Here is an 18,367-nt window from a genome sequence, read left to right as displayed (position 1 = left end):
GAGACAGGATGTTGAATAGGATGCTGTTTGGGCCTTCCCTATACATGCCAAAGACTTGTGGTGGGCCCAAGCACTCAACAAGCAAAAAGTAAGAAACCTCCATAGAGTGGGTATGGATCTGAATTGGAAGACAGTGGGCTTTTGGCCCTAAACAAATCTGAAAGCAAACTCAAATGATGGCAGTGGAATTTGCTTCCAAATTTGTGTGTTAAGTTCAGAATGCTACTATTAGTCCAAAGCTTGAAACAATGTGGAACAACCAGTCTTCAAGAGAATCATTTTCTAATACAAGGGTTTGAACAGTTAAAATTACTGATATTCCCATTTAGAACTGATTATTGCTATTGTTGTAAATTGTGAAGCATCAGCCTAAAGCACCTTTTCAACAGCTCAGTTGAAAAGATTCTAGCAGAAATAAAGGGAAACGGAACTAATATGTATGAGGCTGTCGAATTGTTCTGCTTAAAAGTTGCTTTTAATGCAGTGGTAGAGTTGTAAAAACTAATATGCTTTATAATTTGCTAAATAATAATTTTAAATCTTGTTTTATTGCAGTTATATCCAAGAATAAAACCTAGGCAACGAACTCTTGCCTGAAAACCATCATTTGGCAATACAGTATCTTGCTGGCAACTGGAAGTATACACTGGAAACATTTTCAATCACATTTCACCAGAAGTAAAGCTATACTTGTTTTAATTGGTGCTCTTGTTAAATTGATGGACAGCATTTGAGATTTCCGATCTGAAGTTTGTATGTGAGATCTGTTCCATGTTCACCCACCCAGTCATTGGGAGAGGTACTCCACACAGCCTACAGTATTTTGCCAATTGAATTAAAAGAACAAAACTTGTGCTAGATGTTAAAAACCTTTGCAAAACACAGGTATGCTGTCTGATCCATTCTAGTCCACAGTAACTGTCAAGGTCTTTATTAAAATTGTCAACTGATTGTTGAGTTTACTGTGTATATCCTTGAAGAGCTTGGTAAGTTGGCATCTGGGAATTACCAACAGTCCTCTGGTATAAAAGGTGTTATTAACTAACAGTGAAGCATCAATGCTGAATGGATTTTTGCACATTTCTCAAAACCACATTCCTTCACTTGATGTTTTTTCATGATATTCTGCTTACAGCACCACTTTAAACTTTCTCAAACACACCCACACTGAATTCCATCTTCTGGACAAACCTGCATTCATATTTAAGGGATCTGTATGTCTATATGAAAGAAAAGTGCAATAGTTGAGAAGGTAAGAGTCAGGTTATAAAAAAAGCTAATAGGTTCCCTTTAAGGACCTTTAAATCTTATCTGTGAAAGTAGGGAGGGGGTCTGAAGGACTGAATAAAGGCTGAGCTGGCTATGTAGAGAGTGAAGGGAGAAAGAAGAGGACGTCTTGCTGTTTTGGCTGGGGCAGCATCTGTGGTTCTTGGCAGCCCGGCATCTTGTGCCAGGGTGAGTTATGCAATAACTTTATCCATTATCTAGTTTCGAGCAAAAAAAAAAAAAGCACTTCACTGGAATATTAGTTGTACATTATTTTATATACAGAAGTCTATTTTGAACTTCCCATTATGTTGTAGCCATACGTGTTTTATAATTTCCTCCCTGTAAACTGTAGGCCATTTGGCTTTATTCATGTACACGGTGTGCATAATTTATATATCCATTGATGCAGTGCTGTAACTTGCTTTTACCACTGTTTAGCATTAATTGTATATATTGTGGTGATGAGAAGTGGAAGGGTATTGTAAAAGAATATTTGCTAAATGAATGTGAGTTAAAAGCCTATGATACACTGCTAATACAGTGTGCACAATAAAACTACTGCTAAGGTATAGTTGTGTTTGTAGGTGTTTCTTAACCCAAAACATTTTTTAAAGAACATAATTTGTTACGAAGCCCCCTGACCCATTTATTGCACCTATCTGAATGTACCTGCCTCTGCTTTCATGTCTACACAGTAACCAGTTTGAGCCCGGCATGAACCCTTGTGCAATAGTCAACAGCAATACTACCACAGACACGCTCATAGTGTTTAATCAGGCTTTATTAGCCAATGCTAGAATTACCACAAAAAGCATGAATATAAAACTTCAAAAATCAGTCTTGCTAGTAGCTTCATTCAAAAAGATTACACAGGACAAATTGTGGTATTTGGTAAATTGTATTTTACAAAAAAGAAAGTTTTTATCTCATGATACAAATCCCCCACAAGAAAGAGTAGCTTCTATAAAATGACATCTAAGGCAAATTTCCATAGATCATTTGGATATGAGGAGAAAAAGAACCTGAGATCTACACACCTGAAAAGCTATTATTCTCTGGAGCATCAAATAAAGTTTGTTTCCTTGTTTAAAAATGAATTACACTGTATACATAATTTGTACTACAAAAAAGTTGTGCTATATACTTAGCAGTAGTGCAGGTCACACTTCATTTTACATATTAAGTGCAGACAAGATTTAACAAAATATAAAGTCATAGATGCAAGGCTATATTTAAAGCATTAATAATCTGTTTACATATTGCACACTAAAGTGAATACTTATAGGTCAAATACTCACATTGTAATTGGCCAGTGCTCACATGATGAACCACGTCTGGGATAGGAAAGGGTGGGTGGGGGATTCCTATTACCAAATACTTATTACTGTGTTTCAACTAGCAAATAGTAAGAAGCTTTTTCTTAGAGCTGATCTTTTCCCTCAAGTTGGAGAAGCTGTTATTGGTCCCGAGATTCATAAAGAAGTTTTGCTGCCTGCAATGAAAGGGAAAAAAGGGAAAATGCTGATAGCAAAGCAGTACTACTCAGCTTTAACTAGATGCTCATGTCTTTCTGGAACATCTACACAGGCTGAACTGAGTATTTATCAATGCATTAGAAAATGCAAAGATCAAGACAATCAGAAATAAGGGTATGTTATAACAGATTTCACAGTTGGGCAAAGGAACAATGAGCAGTTCTAGAATATTTCTCCTAAGAGAAATGGTTTGAAGTTGTTTCGCTATTACAGTGGTGCCCCGCAAGACGAATGCCTCGCAAGACGAAAGAGTTTTTCGTTTTCTGAGTTGCTTTGCAAGACGGATTTCCCTATGGGCTTGCTTCGCAAGACGAAACGTCTTGCGCCTTTTTTTTAAAAAACCGCCAATGCATTCCTATGGGAAACCGTCAATACACATTGGTGCTTCACAAGACGAAAAAACTCGTAGAACGAAAAAACTCGCAGAACGAATTAATTTCGTCTTGCGGGGCACCACTGTACATTCCTTTTAACAAAAACACACACCCTGCACCTTAAACACTCGTTCACCTTTTGCTTTCAAGCACACGAACCAGTTTCCTACTGTTCTGTGTTGATTCCTCTACATCTAACCACATAGAGCAAGGGGGGGGGGAGTTAATCCTGCAATAGCTACACACCCTGTTTCATGCAACAAACAGGATTGTGCAGCCAAGGCAGCAGGCTCTAAATCTCCACTCATCAGCTATGGGGCAAAGGGTAAAAGCCCTCTGTTCTTTGAAGCTGGAAGTGATGTTAAAAGAAGGGTGGGAGGAGCTTCAGAGAAGTTTGGCAAACTGCTCTCTGAAATGTCTCTCTCTCCCCCCCCCCAATTATTTTAACATTGCTCCAAGCAAGGGATTTCGACATCATGCAACATAATGCCGCCATGTGATTGTCAGGTTGATTGCCCCACTCCCTGATACTTGGACCACCACACGGAGCCAAAAAAATTTCCTGCTCATGACACACGAGGACAATGATCCAGCAGTTCAACTGGTTACCTTGTGCATGGCTGCTAGCCAAGTAGCCGATAGCTTTTTGTTGGAAGTGAAGTCTTCACCAGCGGTAAATCTAAACTGCCTCAGTTCCTCCAACCCTGGTACCTTGTACTGAAGGAGCATACCTGTAGCGCGAGTATTGCCTCCTAAGGGAAAAAAGTAACCACTGAAAAGAAGGTTTAATCATTTTTCTAGTTCAAACAGAGTGGAGTGACTCCACTCTGGGGTGCTACAACCCATACAACTTTTGTCTAAAAGCCTTGGTAAGGTAGCCAGGCTGAGTAGTGACATGGTAAAGACCACAAGCAAAAAAGCTTGTGGCTGAGCAAGTATGTCAATCTCCTAGCTCTGAGTTACATACACTGTTATGTGGGCTCTTGTTAACATGCTTAATGCTGAGCAGAGAGGAATTGTGTATTTCCAATACCCTGTGTACACACTATACAGAACATTAGTTTGAGGAATGTGTGTTTGGTGAGTCTAAGAGTTCTGCACTAAACTGTGTTAGGCAAACAAACAGCCACCCTACCCCACAGCACCAACTGAAGTGCTGTATTTGCATACTAGGTGTCAGTATTCAGTGGAATGTTATTTGCCAAAGGTGACCAGAAGGAAGAAGGACTGACTCCTGCTATATTAGAAGGAATGGAGGTTTGTAAGCATGGATGGAGATGGTGAAACAGTCCCATCCATGGACCACTGAATGCTTTCCCCAAAATTTCTGGCTTCAGAGGATTGGGATTCAAACAATCAAACGAGACAGTTCAGAAATGAAATTCCAGATTCACACCATCTTTCGTCCTGCAGATTAGCAGACCTTCTGCAAATGGCACTAAAATGCAGAGCCGACGCTGTACATAACAGACTAGGCCTAGTCTGCTCTGTATTTTGTATTCCAAAGGCAGTGCTACTTGAAAAAAGGAATTGGTGTGTATGTGTGTGTGTGTGTGTAAAGGCTCTGGATTATAAAACACTGGCATCACCACCCTCTTCGCTCCCACTCTGTCAATTCTGCAATAAGTATTATACAAGTTGATCAGATGTATTAATGTACATATTTGGAATCCTGAGGTCTGATTTGTTTGTTTGCAAGCCTGGGGCTTAAATCAGGATTCAGCTGAAGCTGGTGAATTCTTCCATCCACAGTATCATTCTATGGCTTGCTTTGTATCAGAAGAATTTCCACAAAGCAAAGGTCCTGTCCCAATGTAGGTATAGGGCAGAATAAATAGTAATAATAATAATAATAATAATAATAATAATAATAATAATAATGTCATGCTTCTTTGAATTTTGCTTGGATTAATTTATTCAGTTTCTGGGGTGGGGCGACATGCACAGTGCCGAGGCCTTGACTTGTTTAATATTGTTGCAAAAGGCAGAGAGAGTTTGACCTGATTCAACAGCAAGCAAGCAAACTCAGCAGCAGGTTACATAAGTCACATTGAACCAGAAAAGACAAAAGAGAGGGATGGGAGCAGGGAGCAGGGAGCAGATGGTCTTGCCACTGCCTGATTAACTCAGCAATGAGCAATGATGTAGCAAGGAAATTTTTCCCATTCTGGAAAGTTATCAGTTGCTGTATTTTTCTGTGAAAAACTTTCCAGTTTCCATAAATGCTGTGTTTCATAACAAAAGTAGCAGCATCATGCAATAGCAGTCAAGGACAAGTTTTTAAATTCTAATTAACTTTTTTTCCAGATGCCTACACCGAAGAAATAGCTACAGAGCCAATGCACAGCTTGATCATGCTAAGATGAATATACCTTGCAACTTTTTCCACTTAAAATTTAAACCGACTAGTATCCAATGTTGTTCAAACCCATCAAAGCCTATTTAGGAGGAGATGGGAGAGAACTGCCAAAAATTGCCTCCCTCTACCATTCTGTTGATGGATTCCTTCCAGGAGCAGACAGTCTACCCATAGTAAGCCAAGTACATGCTGCTGAATCGTGATGTCTTTAAACATTTTAAGTATTCCAATAAAAATAAGTTCTTAAACAAAACTAAGTTTGAATCATTCTAAGTGTGCTTTATTGGATTACCCCCCCCTCAAAAAAAGTTCAAAAAAGCTTTGAAATATTTATACTGTACAGCATATAAGATCACTGTAGTGGAGTTTTTAGTTCTCTTTACCACCCAAGTAAAATAGGTTAAAACGGAATCCCCAATCAATTTAGGCACCAGCGAGGAAATGCAGAAACTCTTCCAGAATGGCAACATGACTCATGAGAAAAACTAGGAGGGCAGACATCTGGACCTGCGATACTCTCCACAAATCCACAAGGTTTGTCTGAGCACAAACAGCGGTTTGTGGAACAGCAGTTTAGTTTACATTTGGAGAGGACACACAATCATCCATGGATCAGAGTTCACTGCTTACTGTGCTTTCTGAATAACAGCAAGGAAGCTCTGCTGGTCTCTCAAGACTATTTTTCAAATAATATGAAACTGCAGCATTTTAAAACTTATCTGACACTTACTAGGGTGGGTACACGCAACCAGCTTCTAAATACCCCTGCGTAAAAAACACAGCTATACTGATTCACTGCATTAAAAGTGATGGCTCTTAAACCAGCCTTCTTCAACCTGCTGCCCTCCAGATTTTTCTGGACTCCAACTTCCATTGGCCTCACCCAGCATGGCCAAAGATCAGGGATGATGGAAGCTGTAGTCCAGAAACATCTGGAAGGCACCATGTTGGGGAAGGCGGGCCTAGAATATCCACTCCATTTGCTACTTCTCACATGTGCGGTGGCAGCCATATGCAACAGGGCAACCATAATGGAGGCTTAGCTAAGGAGCCCACCACATCGCTCTCCCCCCCCCCATCCAACAGAAGGCCATTGTTGAAACTATCTACAAGGCTTACAGTTGCAATGCATGTGTCCTTTGCAGGACTGTTGACATTTATCCAGGCCAGGCATGTTGCGTGAAAGCGTTCCCCAGTATTCCTGCTTCTTTTCATCTCACTTGTAATTAAATACCCCTGGCCATTAGGTCGAGTCGTGGCCAACTCTGGGGTTGCGGCGCTCATCTCGCTTTACTGGCCGAGGGAGCCGGCGTACAGCTTCTGGGTCATGTGGCCAGCATGACTAAGTCGCTTCTGGCAAACCAGAGCAGCGCACGGAAATGCCGTTTACCTTCCTGCTGGAGCGGTACCTATTTATCTACTTGCACTTTGACATGCTTTCGTACTGCTAGGTTGGCAGGAGCAGGGACTGAGCAACGGGAGCTCACCCCGTTGCGGGGATTCGAACTGCCAACCTTCTGATCGGCAAGTCCTAGGCTCTGTGGTTTAACCCACAGCACCACCCGCTGTAATTAGAGTTGTAATTCCACAACTCTAAAACCTCCTTTCAGAGAGGTGTCATGGCCCCTTTAAAAAACAACAACAGGAAAAACAAATCTCTCCAATGGACATGAATAAGCAGGTACACACACAGCACTGGAAGAAAACCCTGCAAAAGGCACCTATTCCTAGTCATTTGGGAGGTCCAATGTGTGCCGATATACAAAGTACAGCCTCTGTGGTCCATTCCAGTGAGATTACAGAGGTTGTACCCTCTGTTTGTACCCTATTCCATCATGTTCAAGTCAAGGCTGTTACCATTTCTCTACCTTTCATTTCTTTGATGGAATATCTCTCAGTCCAAACCTGGCTGTCAAAGGAGGAGGAGAATATGAACAGGTTGGCTGATAGCTGAGCCAGACAGTATTTTTTTAAGAACAGGTTCAAGCTGGATATAAAAAGGGGACTTAACCTTCTCCAGAACATCAGACAATAGATGGATTTTAAATCGAGCACTAATCCCCCACCCTACCCAAGTACATTTGCCCTAAAGCCTGCAGCAGAAAACATGCATTGAACGGGAGCTACAAAAAGCATGCTTAGAAGAAACTGAGCTCCAGTGCTGACCTTCCATAATGTGTTCATTTTCCAAGAGGCTGGTGTAAGTATGAATGTCTTTTTCTACATCAAGGAGGCAGGCAAGCAGTGAGGAGAAAGATCAATCAAGAAAAATGAGTAAGAAAGTGTTCAGTTTTAAAAGGAAGATTTCATACACAGCCAAAGTATTAAAGGATTTGATTGCAGTTGGATTAAAGCATTTGGAAGAAACATACAGGCCAGAGGTGTGCATAAATACAATCAATGTTACTGAAAGAAATACCGCTTGAATCACTAGTCCTTAATCTTACTATACTTTTGCTCCTTTGTCCCACACCTTCTGTTCTTTTTTCTGTGACTAAAACTACAAGAATGTAAAAGTTCAGCCAGGTCCCAAATGAATTTGACATGTCTCTGGGATAGTGACATTTTTCAGAGTTTGCCCTAACATAGCCATCTCATCAAACACATCTAACAGATGGAGACAGTGATGAGCAGCCTATTGTTTAGAGCAGCTGTGGACAACCTGTTTAGAGCAATATTCCCCAAGGAGTAATCTGCTAGGGGCGTATTGGCAAGGAATTGGGCAACAGCCAAAAGTGAGCAGGTCCAACCCTCTCTCTCTTTCTCCCTGCCTCTTCCTTCATGCTAAGCAGGCTATACCATCTCCAATTTAAAGCTTATCAGAAAGCATTCATTTTTGTTACTAATGTTTACTCACTACATTAGCCCAAGATCCACCAAAACAGAAATATTTCATGAATAGCAGCACCATGAAATTTAGGTGCATTATGACCCACATATTTTTCATTAACACTGTCAGCACTGCTTTTTAGCAAGTTACCCAGTTGCTATTGGCAACTGGAAGCAGTTTCTAGGCATCCAAATGGTGACTCAGAGTCCCAAATTTGCAGCATATTCTTTTTAAAAACCCACTGGGCATGCTCAGTGCATTGTTTACTGAATAATCTTAAACCAGCAGTTTCACAACAAATTGCCTGCTTTGCATTTTGCAAAGCATTCCACTGTTTGTATCTCTTTTTAAAAAACACAGAGGAAGACCTAATAAAGTAAGATTTAAAATCATCAGACTGTCTGTGCTTTGTGAAATGTGGACTTGCATTTTTCTTCGTCTGGGGCCAAATAACGGGAAGCTTTGAAATGAATCCTAATTGGTTGTTTGAATTCTATGAGAGCTATGTAAGGGTGCTTTTATATTTTTGGCAAATAAAAACAAGAAGGCTTTACTAATGCTAAGAAATGATCTATACTGTCACATGGTGGGGGGGGGGGGGAGAGGAGAGAGAGAGAGAAGAGGAGAAGGTTATGATGTTCACTTCCAAGACCCTGCACAGTCTTGTAAACAGCTGTCAATTTTGGCAAAAAAGTGGTTATGTCATGTCTTTGGACAGCAAGAATCCAAGAATCAGATTCAGCAATGAAACAAAATGATACAACTGTGGCTACATTTTTAAAATATGCTCTGCTCTTGTTTTTCATTAAGCAATTGCAAGGAAAAGAGATGATTCTAAAATTCATGTATGCATAAACAGACAGGGTACTAAAACATTTATAGGAGAATAACTTTAGTGAACTTATCTAGCGTGACAAATATCAGATCCTACACCTGGCAAACAATGCATGCATTTTAATACGCTCATTACTCACAAATGGGAAAACCCAAAAGCTAACAGTTGAATATATCTTGATGTGCAAGCAACTCACAAAGGTTGAAGAAAAGATCATCACCTCCAATCCTTCAGCATCTGTTGGCATTATATTAATCTGCAGTCATGAGGGCTAGAAACTTTTTTCCAGATTACATGGAAACTAAGTTGCTAGCAGCCTGTCACAGACTGCGAACAAATGCCCTATACAGTCATACATCGGGTTACAGCTGCATCAGGTTGCGGACCACCGAAACCTGGAAGTACCGGAATGAGTTACTTCTGGTTTTCAGCGGTCGCGCATGCGCAGAAGCACTAAATCATGCTTTGCGCATGTGCAGAAGTGCCAAATCGCAACCCGCGGGTTGCAAATGCTGCGGGTTGCGAACGTGCATCCTACATGGATCACATTCGCAACCAGAGCATCCACTGTAGTCAACATGCTCTCTGTGATGCTATAACTGCCTGCCATTGTGTTAACCATTGCCAGTCAGTTATACCTTATACTTTTTGCAGTAGGTGCTTCAAGATTATGATCTCCATTTACAACCTCGTCACAATACAGAGGTAAGTGCCTTCTGAAAAGAAGCAGTCAGTTCTTCTCCAGGCAGTGAAGCATCTAGAACTGGTGTGATGGCTCTAATTGCTTGGGGAAAGCTGTTTCCTGTTCAGCTTATATGGGGGAAAGGTGAGTTAAAGGTTTTTTGGAATTTACATTTCATATAGAGGACTGGGGAAAGTCCCAGAAGGTACAAAAAGTGAGGGAATGGAACTCAAAAGCAAGGGAGTTAAAGGAAAGTCGAGAACTAGGCAACGGAAGGACCCATTTAGAAGGTTAAAAATAGAAATAGGCTAGAGGAACTGAAAGCAAGAATGAGCTATGCAGAAACCTCACTGAAGTCTATTGTGGGTAGAGAAAATGTGGAATTCTAGGAAGGTTTGTAAAGGGAAGGATGGCAAAAAGGAAGTGGGACAAAGTAGGCAGTAGCTTGAAAAATAAAGGGAGAGAAAAAATGGGTAATGGAGACATCTAGCCAATGAGAAAGGACTGCTTCTCTCCATATGGACCTACCAGCTCCCTGCAATCATCGTCTGAGGCCTTTCTTTGTGTGCCTTCCCATGAGAGGTCAGGAGGGTGGCAACACAAAAACAGCAGTAGCTCCCCATTTGTGGAACGCTCCCCCCAGGGAGGTTTGGCTGGCACCTTCATAATACCCCTTTAGGTGCCAATGAAAACACTCCTCTTCAACCAGGCCTTTAAAATATGTTTGTGGGAGGGGGTGTGAGGAGATGAGGGTTTATTGGTTTGTGGTTTTGTTGTTCTTGTTCTTGTTTTATGTTGTGAACCACCCTGAGATCTATGGATAACGGGCAGTATACAAATTTAATAAATAAAAATAAATTAAGAAAAGAGAAAGTACGACTGAGACATGTACTATTAACAAGAACAAAGCAATGGAGGGAGTGAACAGGGCTACTAGGTCTGGAATACAGACCTGGATAGGGGGATTCTGCTACTTGTAGCTTCTACTGTCAATGGAGCATTATGACCTGGCAACCCTAAGACAACAAAGGAAGTTAAAAAGCAGTGAACTATAGGGATCGACCCAAAATTCATATACTGATTTGGAATAAATAGCCAACTGTTTTTTGTCTGCACTTAAGTTAAGCCAGAATTCTACTGAATTGGACATCAGTAAAAGGACTGAGTTCCGAATGTACAAAAAGCACTGGGCTAGGCTTCCTGAATCAAGGTAACAGAGCAACATCCCTGTCTTCAGGGTAGGCCGAAACACTACCAGCTGCTGGTTAAACATCAGTTAATTCTGTACAAGATTTACCTCCAGGAGTAAATCCCTCAGTAAGTATCTGGACTGTAGAAATCTGTGCAATTTCAATTTCATAATGGCTCTCTCCATCCAGAAATAGGTATCTACACACAAAAGAGGAGAACACCACCATATGTCAATCTGCAGGGCTCACAATGCATATCAGTCACACTGGTAAGAAGCACATGTTCTACTAATATAGATCCCTTGATTTTTTAGATAGGCAAAGCATGGCAAAGATCATTAGATTTAGGTTCAACTGTTACTTAGGTGGTTATCCTGCACTACTTCAGTCTGCAAGTAGGGGGCTCATGACTGAATGCTCCTTCATTTAAAAACTGCCTTGACACAAACACCCCCAAATATAGGAACTACATGTCACTGAGAACAGCTCTAGTTTAGTAAACCAGCATGCCAGCAGAAGGCTATGTGCAGGAAATTTGTTTATATAGAACAGCAGTGAATTTTGCTGTCCCTTCCACCAGATTCCTTCCATCTCGTGTCCAGGTCCCTCTTGAAATGGTAGATAGTGCAGGAGGTGATTCTTCACATTCTATGAATTTACCATCAAGGATTACCATCAGATCCTACCCTGGTTGTGTGGGTAGGGTAGCTGTCTAAGGTTGGTTTGCTGACTGCACTATTACCTTGTCTCTGACTGGCAAATAAAGCACAGGACAGGCAAATTGCTATTTGGTTTTACATGGATATTTGCATTGCTGTGTTCCTCCTGCATTTTTCTGTGTGTCTTTGACCTATCAGAGCAACTTCTGGCCTGGAGTCTGCCCAATGCAAGGCAATCTACTTCCTCAACACTGCAATCCTATGGGTGATAGATGGCAGTATCTACCCATCTGGTAGATTGTCCTCCAGTAGAAATTACTTTCGGGTTAGGCCAACAACAGTGGGACTGTCCATGAGCTATAAAATTTTGGTTAATGGTCACTTCTGAAATGTTTGCTCCTCTAGTTCACGGATAAGAGTAAAAATAGTGAGCGATCCATTAAAGCAGTGGTTCCCAACTGGCGGTTCATATAACCCACCCAGGGGATCCGTAGCACCATTTGCATAACAAAAACTACCATAGAGTTATCAAACAGGGGGTCCATGGCTTGGCTTTTGCAAACAGGGGGCCCACAGTACTTAGGTAACTGGGAACCACTGCATTAGAGTATTAGGATATGGTACTGCACCCAGAATCTACAGCAAGAATGATGCATGGGAGTCACCAGAAAGATGCAGCCAAATACACAAAAAGAAAGAATGGATGCTGTAGATATGTGGGAGATTGTGAAACTGCTTAGATTTTTTTGTAATGAAAAGAGCTTGTAGATATCAATTAATCAGGTTGAATTACCAGATGGAGTTTCCCTCCCACCTCACTCCAAGGTTACTTTTGTACATTCAAAACTTTACACTGAAACTTATTTATCAGTGCCATACTGGTTCAAAACCAGTTTTTACTGATGCTTTCGGTTATGTGATGCATTACTTTGAAAACAATTTAAATGCCTACATTAGTTGCCCAGAGACAGCTGTTATTTGGATGGATTCAGAGATCACAGATTTACTGCTACTCAATATCAAACCAAACCAAACTGAAGTGTGCTGCTAGTTTCAGCAGCCCAAACTACTGGTTGTTATAACAGCTGGAACAGAGACTGGCAAAATCAATTCTTGGGGAGCAATAAGGATCTAGAATTGCAGCTTATGCAACAGCACTATGAAGAATAAGACTAACTGCTGAGCAAGTCCTAGTAGCCAATGAAGAACACTTCTCACCTCTGGTTGTTGGAAAGTCGACAAACCATCATCTCTGACTTTTCTGATGTCCCTGGAGTTACAAAGAATGTAGCACCTAGATATCCAGGAAACAGGGAGGGGGAAAAGGAAAATATGCACTTAATATGCCTAGAATTTATAATTAAGATAATGACCTTGAAAGATCTGGTTCTAAACCTGCCTATTGAGGTAGCTATGAATTCATGGTTTATTAAATATTCTCAGATCTACTTTAAGTGAAAAAGCAGTGACAGCATGTTCTATCATGATTAATGAAATATAATAATATATGATATGAAGTCATTTAGGAGTTTAAGCTACCATTCAGAAGAACTAGGACGTTTCTGACTACATTATGCTTAGGAAAATATACCTTCTTTTTGCACTTAAAAGAGTGACTTGCAGGTTACTATTCCAGTGTAAATTAATAAGAAGAAATCCCTTGTTCTCTTTATGCTGAATGCTCTTTAGCTATTAATCTAAATATTCTGAAAGAGCTGAAACAATGCTGCACAAATTGAAATCAAAGTTTTCTACATTGGATAGAGGTTTATTTTGCACGTTTACAATTTTGGGCAAGAATTGTGCGCATTAGATACTGAAATGTGAATGATGTACAAAGGGACACTATTACATAAGAATCATCCTTCAAACTCACATGCAGAACATGCCATCCTTATTCACTGTGCTTGTTGCTGACTTTGTATGGTTTCCTGAATGTCAAATTAAGCTGAACACACAGAATAGGCATTAAAAAGTGTCAAAGAACATTTCTAAGAAAAATAATATTGACAGAGCAACATGGCCGTTTGCCACTATAAAAGGACTGAGATTTGCCATTTTCATGATCTGACACTGCAGACAGATTCCCAAACTGAGAGAATGCATTTTTATCTAGCACCATATTTTTTTTTTAAAGGTTGCCTTCTTTCTGATATTATAACCATTTATTTTTAAAAGCAGATGATTATTATTTGCCCAAAACAGACCTTTAAATACTGCCTTTTAGATAGTTAAGTACGAATTCTACAGAATCAAACAGCAAATCACACTGTCATTTATCATGCTAGATACAAAACTCCAAAGTCAACTCTAATTTCCCATGCCCAGCAAAAAAAGCAAAAATCTGGCCTATGGGCAGCCCATGCTTAGTACTTACCATTCATAAGCACTTTGAGCTGCTTGTCATAGAACTCTGCTTCTTTTTGAGAAATGAGAGCACATTCGGCGCACTGGCGCACAGGATCAACAAAGCACATACGAGGAAGAGGCACTTTCTTGCTGCAGCATTTGTCACAAAAGCACTTTCCGCATCTCCTGCAGTGGTGCTGGGGGGAGGGCAAGGAGAAACAAAGGAAAAACTATCAGCAAAGTCGGAGCTTTGTGTTAAAACCGATGGTTCTAGCATATGACTGAAACGCAGATGAGAGATAAATATAGTATGCAGTGTTTGAGGGATGGAGGGGATAGCCTCGAGATGCCTAGTTAAAGAGTGCCAGAATGATTGTCAGAATGAAAACTATGGAAAAGTGTATTTTGATCTAGGTGAATCAGGAATCGCTGCCTTTTCGGATTTATAATGCACAACAATAATTGCTTCCCCTCTTCTCAAGTCTACTTCATTGAAATTGTAGTTATCAAGAACATTAAAATGTTCTCCCTTTTCCCTGTTCTGATAAAGCATGCAACATTCAACATGCTTGAAGTGTCAACACTGTGAAATTCATGTTTAAGCACTCAACTTCACTGCAGGGGAAGAGCAGAAACTGGCAAACTATTGTCAAAATGTAATATGCTACAGTGTGTTCCCTATCTTAGTCTCTGAACATCCTATATAGCACTCTAAGTGAGTGGGCACTGGTTCCCAGGATGACTTAAAGTGAATAATTATGTTTAAGTCTGAAAAAAAAGCTTAATATAGATGAAAGATGTGTCAAAGTTGCCCACTCCAAGATTTTAAAAATAGCAAAAGATGGCAGCCTTGTGGCAATATTTACTAGTTACTGTGTAGTAAGGTAAAGGCCACATTTGTGTGTCATGCTAAGCCATAGTTTAATAAGACATCAAGACATTGCAATGTACCTCTGGTTCATGCCCCCCCTTCATTTCCCTACACAGCTGAGAGGTGGCATTCATAAGTTTCTGTTTTGTTTGTTTGTTGTAGTCAACAGCTTTCCTCAGGAGACCCATTGTAATAAATGGACCCAAGTTAGTCAGTGGCTGCATTGAGTAGATGTTAATTGAATACAACCCTTTGTCTCAACTGACAGTGGCTAACAGTCATTATAGTTTAACTGAAACAAACTATAGTGCTGACCACAGTTTGCCTAGAGGTAAGGAGAAGTGGGATGATTCCAAACTTCTCCTGGTCATGAAAGAGGATGTTTTTTCTGGGAGTGGGAGAAGTGAACAAGTCCAAAGCTCACTGCAGCTCATTCAAGTTTTGCTAAACTATGGCAACTGACAATTGCTGTGAGTGAAATACGCACATAGGAAGGAGCTTCAATACAAGTCATACTGCAGCAGCTCAAGGTGGACAAACCGTAACATAAAATTAAAGAGGGGCTTTTGTCACTAGCTATTATAAGTAAAGTGCTCAGGGGAAAACTACTCCTTTCCTCCCAAAAGCAGCCCAACTGTAACATTCATATGCCTAATTCTGGATCACGGCCAGTGACGATGCCAATTTTACCTCAGAACAAGGTTTCATATTTTGGTGTATATTTTGCGTTTATCTTCTTACCTTTCTGGTTATGAAGTCAAACTTTGCATTGCACTGCATGCATCTGGGACACTAGAAGATAGTAATGGAAAATATGGGAAGACTTGTGCCCAAAACTAAAGGAATGCATTTAGTACTTCATCAACATATTTATATGCATTTACTTCTATTGTGTCCTAGTCCTGTCTGTAGAAAAACACACACAAGTTAGAACTGGAATTACTGAAAGGTATTTAAAGAATAACCTCATCTGCCCATTATTTTTCAAGTAGAAGATTTCATAGTACAACTAGGAAGGGGGGCCCAGGACCCTCCATATATTGTCGAACTACAACTCCCATCATCCCTGACAATTGGCCATGCTGGCTAGGGCTGATGGGACTTAGGGGTCCAACAACATCTTAAGGTTCATGTTCCCCACCCCTGCTTTAGAGCTGTATATACAGAATAGTCCATATGGTAGATTCAACTACACAAAGCAGACAAACTACAACAGGGAATATGCAAACCATCATGAAGTTTACCTGTGACTTCTCTTTCTAAGAGACCCCTCAATGGATACTGTTATTATCGATAAAAGATACTGAGAAAAACTGTGATTACCAATAAATTCATTTCACACATCCTTTTGTCTCATATAAACATGAAGTTCCTGGGGAACCTGATTCCTTTGTAAGCAAGATAAAAGCCAATTTTTCTGCTAACCAGGTGCAAAGGGTTCTCAAGGCTCAAAAAGCCATTTAAGCTTATGCATAACCTGACATTGTTATTGAACGTGGAACAGCATTCTCTCAGATTCAGCCATGTCTCATCTCACCTCAATACCCTCCTCTGAGGCCTGCATTTGACCTGACTCCCTCACCAACATTCTTTATTATCTCTGTTGGGCATTCCCTCTTTGACTGCTTTACACATACCCAACCTTCCTGTTGCTCTGTCTCTTGATCCTCCCATGCCTTGCAGTTCCCTGATGCAACAGCTGCCTCAGAAGACTTGTCTGGTCTTCCACCACTTCTACCTACTTCTGAGACTCCACAGCTTCTACCTTCAGTCTTTCTCAGGTCTTGACTTGCTCATGAGTCAATAAATTATGACCACTCCTTCTACCTTTTTGTTGAAAAGTGGTTTAAGCTCCACTCATCCCCCATCTTGATTTACAGCAACTGTTTTCTCTCTGACCTTCCGTTACCACATCTCCTCCAGCTTCTCACCTCTCTCAGGAACTCCACAGCCAAAATAACCCGCTACTTAGCCTCTCCTTTAGATTCCTGTGCTAGCTTCTCATCAGCTCCCACACCCAGCACAAACTGCTGCTGATCCTTAACTCGGAGCGTGTAATTTCAGAGTTGGTGCTTGGTGAGGAGGCAGCCAAATCCACACACATTAGCAGAATGAGGTGGCCGAAAAGAACAGCTCAGGTTACCACCAGAATAGAGTTCAGATTACAGGTGGGATTATTAGCTTCCGAATGCTCTTCCCCATTCGCCGCACTAACACACACAACAAAAATCCTCCCTGCAAACAAAAAAAGCTAGCACGTCAATTTCAAGCGGAGGAATGAGGAACTGATGACCCTCCAGACATCACTGAATGCCCAACTCCACCCATCCGTGGCTGGGGTTCATGGGAGCTGGAGTCCAGCAAACCTTCTCTAAGGGACTCCTTGCCACTCCTTTCGGCACCTCCTAAAAACATTCTTGTCCAGACAAGACTACCCACATGCTTCGAAAGCCAAGGTAAAAATCTTTCTTATGCTTTTAAGCATGGAATTTTTCTAGATATATATATATAAAGAGAGACAGAGAAATTTCATGCTGAAAGGAATGTGTGTATGTACACACACACACACACACGAAAGTGCTCCCAGCTGCAGCATACACCTTGGCGCAAGGCGCTGGCTTTCTACTTGCAGGGAAGCTACCGTGATCATATTTCATAATTGGAGTTGACCGTAAGGGTCAGCTTGTTCAACCTCTCAGGAACGCTATTGTGATGTTCTGTATTATGTCTTGATTATTATTATTATGCCTCGTAAATTATGTTCTTAATGCTGTGCACCGCCCTCTGGATACAAAGGGCGGTATATAAACCGAATAAATGGTATATATAAAGCGAGGACATTCCGCGAAGGGCCCAACCGGGGGGCTGTCAGGGCAGGGTCCTCCTTCTCCAGCCGAGGCGGGGAAAGAGAGACCCTGAGGCGGGCGAGGCGAGGGAGAGCCAAGCCCAGTTTAGGGATGGTGGGGTTTTTTTTGGGGGGGTGGGGGTGTCTCCCCTTCCCCCGAGGTTCCTCAGGCGGGATTTCTGAGGGGAATCGCTATGGGGAGCGGCTGGAGCCTCGCCTTCCCCGCCCTGCCTCCGTTACCTCCTTATCGGGCACCCACGGCGGCTCCTCCAGCCCGAAGGGGCTCACCGCCGAGCGGCTCTCGGGCACCATCCGGAGCCCGCTGGGAGAGCGGACCAGCTTCTTGGCGTCGAGGGCCTCCCGGCCCGACATCTTTCGCCTCACAGCCGCCGCCGCCGCCGCTCGGCGACTCGCCCGAAGCCACCAGCTCGTGGCAAGGCCGCCCCCGCCAATCAGCGCTGCTTGGGCAGAAGACGGGCGTCCAAGCCGCCCAATGAAACTCTTTCAAAAAGCCCTTGTCCTTTCCGCCCCGCCCACCAACCTCGGTCTGTTGTTTTTCCCCGCCGCGG

General features: G+C 41.6%; 2 protein-coding genes across 32 annotated transcripts in view; one reads left to right on the top strand and one right to left on the bottom strand.

Annotated features, from left to right (window-relative positions):
• PPP1R13B (protein phosphatase 1 regulatory subunit 13B) overlaps positions 1–1,838 on the top strand; it is a 71,061-nt gene extending 69,223 nt beyond the window's left edge. For all 30 annotated transcript variants that reach the window (XR_014509676.1, XM_083434130.1, XM_083434119.1 and 27 more), the window contains one exon: positions 556–1,838. Coding sequence is in view for 29 of the 30 variants with exons in the window: in XM_083434130.1 (XP_083290256.1) it covers positions 556–597 (42 nt within the window). In the remaining variant the exon portion in view is untranslated. The remainder of the gene's footprint in view (positions 1–555) is intronic.
• Positions 1,839–2,032: 194 nt separating this feature from the next.
• Positions 2,033–18,268, bottom strand: ZFYVE21 (zinc finger FYVE-type containing 21). 2 transcript variants are annotated; one of them, XM_083440030.1, is made up of 8 exons: positions 18,039–18,253; positions 15,695–15,745; positions 14,111–14,279; positions 12,952–13,027; positions 11,182–11,273; positions 7,704–7,757; positions 3,788–3,930; positions 2,033–2,761 (listed from the first exon to the last, which is right to left on the bottom strand). In XM_083440030.1, exons 1-8 carry the CDS (start codon positions 18,168–18,170, stop codon positions 2,726–2,728), a joined length of 753 nt encoding a protein of 250 aa, XP_083296156.1. In that variant the 5' UTR covers positions 18,171–18,253; the 3' UTR covers positions 2,033–2,725. The 2 variants fall into 2 exon arrangements, with proteins under 2 accessions (XP_083296156.1, XP_083296157.1); XM_083440031.1 differs by lacking the exon at positions 7,704–7,757 and having other exon boundaries at positions 18,039–18,268.
• Between the last annotated feature and the right edge of the window lie 99 nt (positions 18,269–18,367).

The sequence above is a fragment of the Podarcis tiliguerta genome (assembly GCF_965153285.1).
Source record: "Podarcis tiliguerta genome assembly, chromosome: 1".
NCBI lineage: Eukaryota > Metazoa > Chordata > Lepidosauria > Squamata > Lacertidae > Podarcis > Podarcis tiliguerta.
Note: the sequence above shows the minus strand (reverse complement) of the source record. Positions and strands in the feature narration are given on the sequence as shown.

Bases quoted from the DNA above. Each gene is read 5' to 3' on its own strand.
- ZFYVE21 (XM_083440030.1), bottom strand. From the start codon at position 18,170: ATGTCGGGCCGGGAGGCCCTCGACGCCAAGAAGCTGGTCCGCTCTCCC. The intron at 11,274-12,951 runs GTGAGAAGTGTT...TTTTGTGTGTAG, and splicing joins CGACTTTCCAACAACCAGAG to ATACCTATTTCTGGATGGAG. The intron at 3,931-7,703 runs GTCAGCACTGGA...TTTTTCCCTTAG, and splicing joins AAATGAACACATTATGGAAG to GAGGCAATACTCGCGCTACA.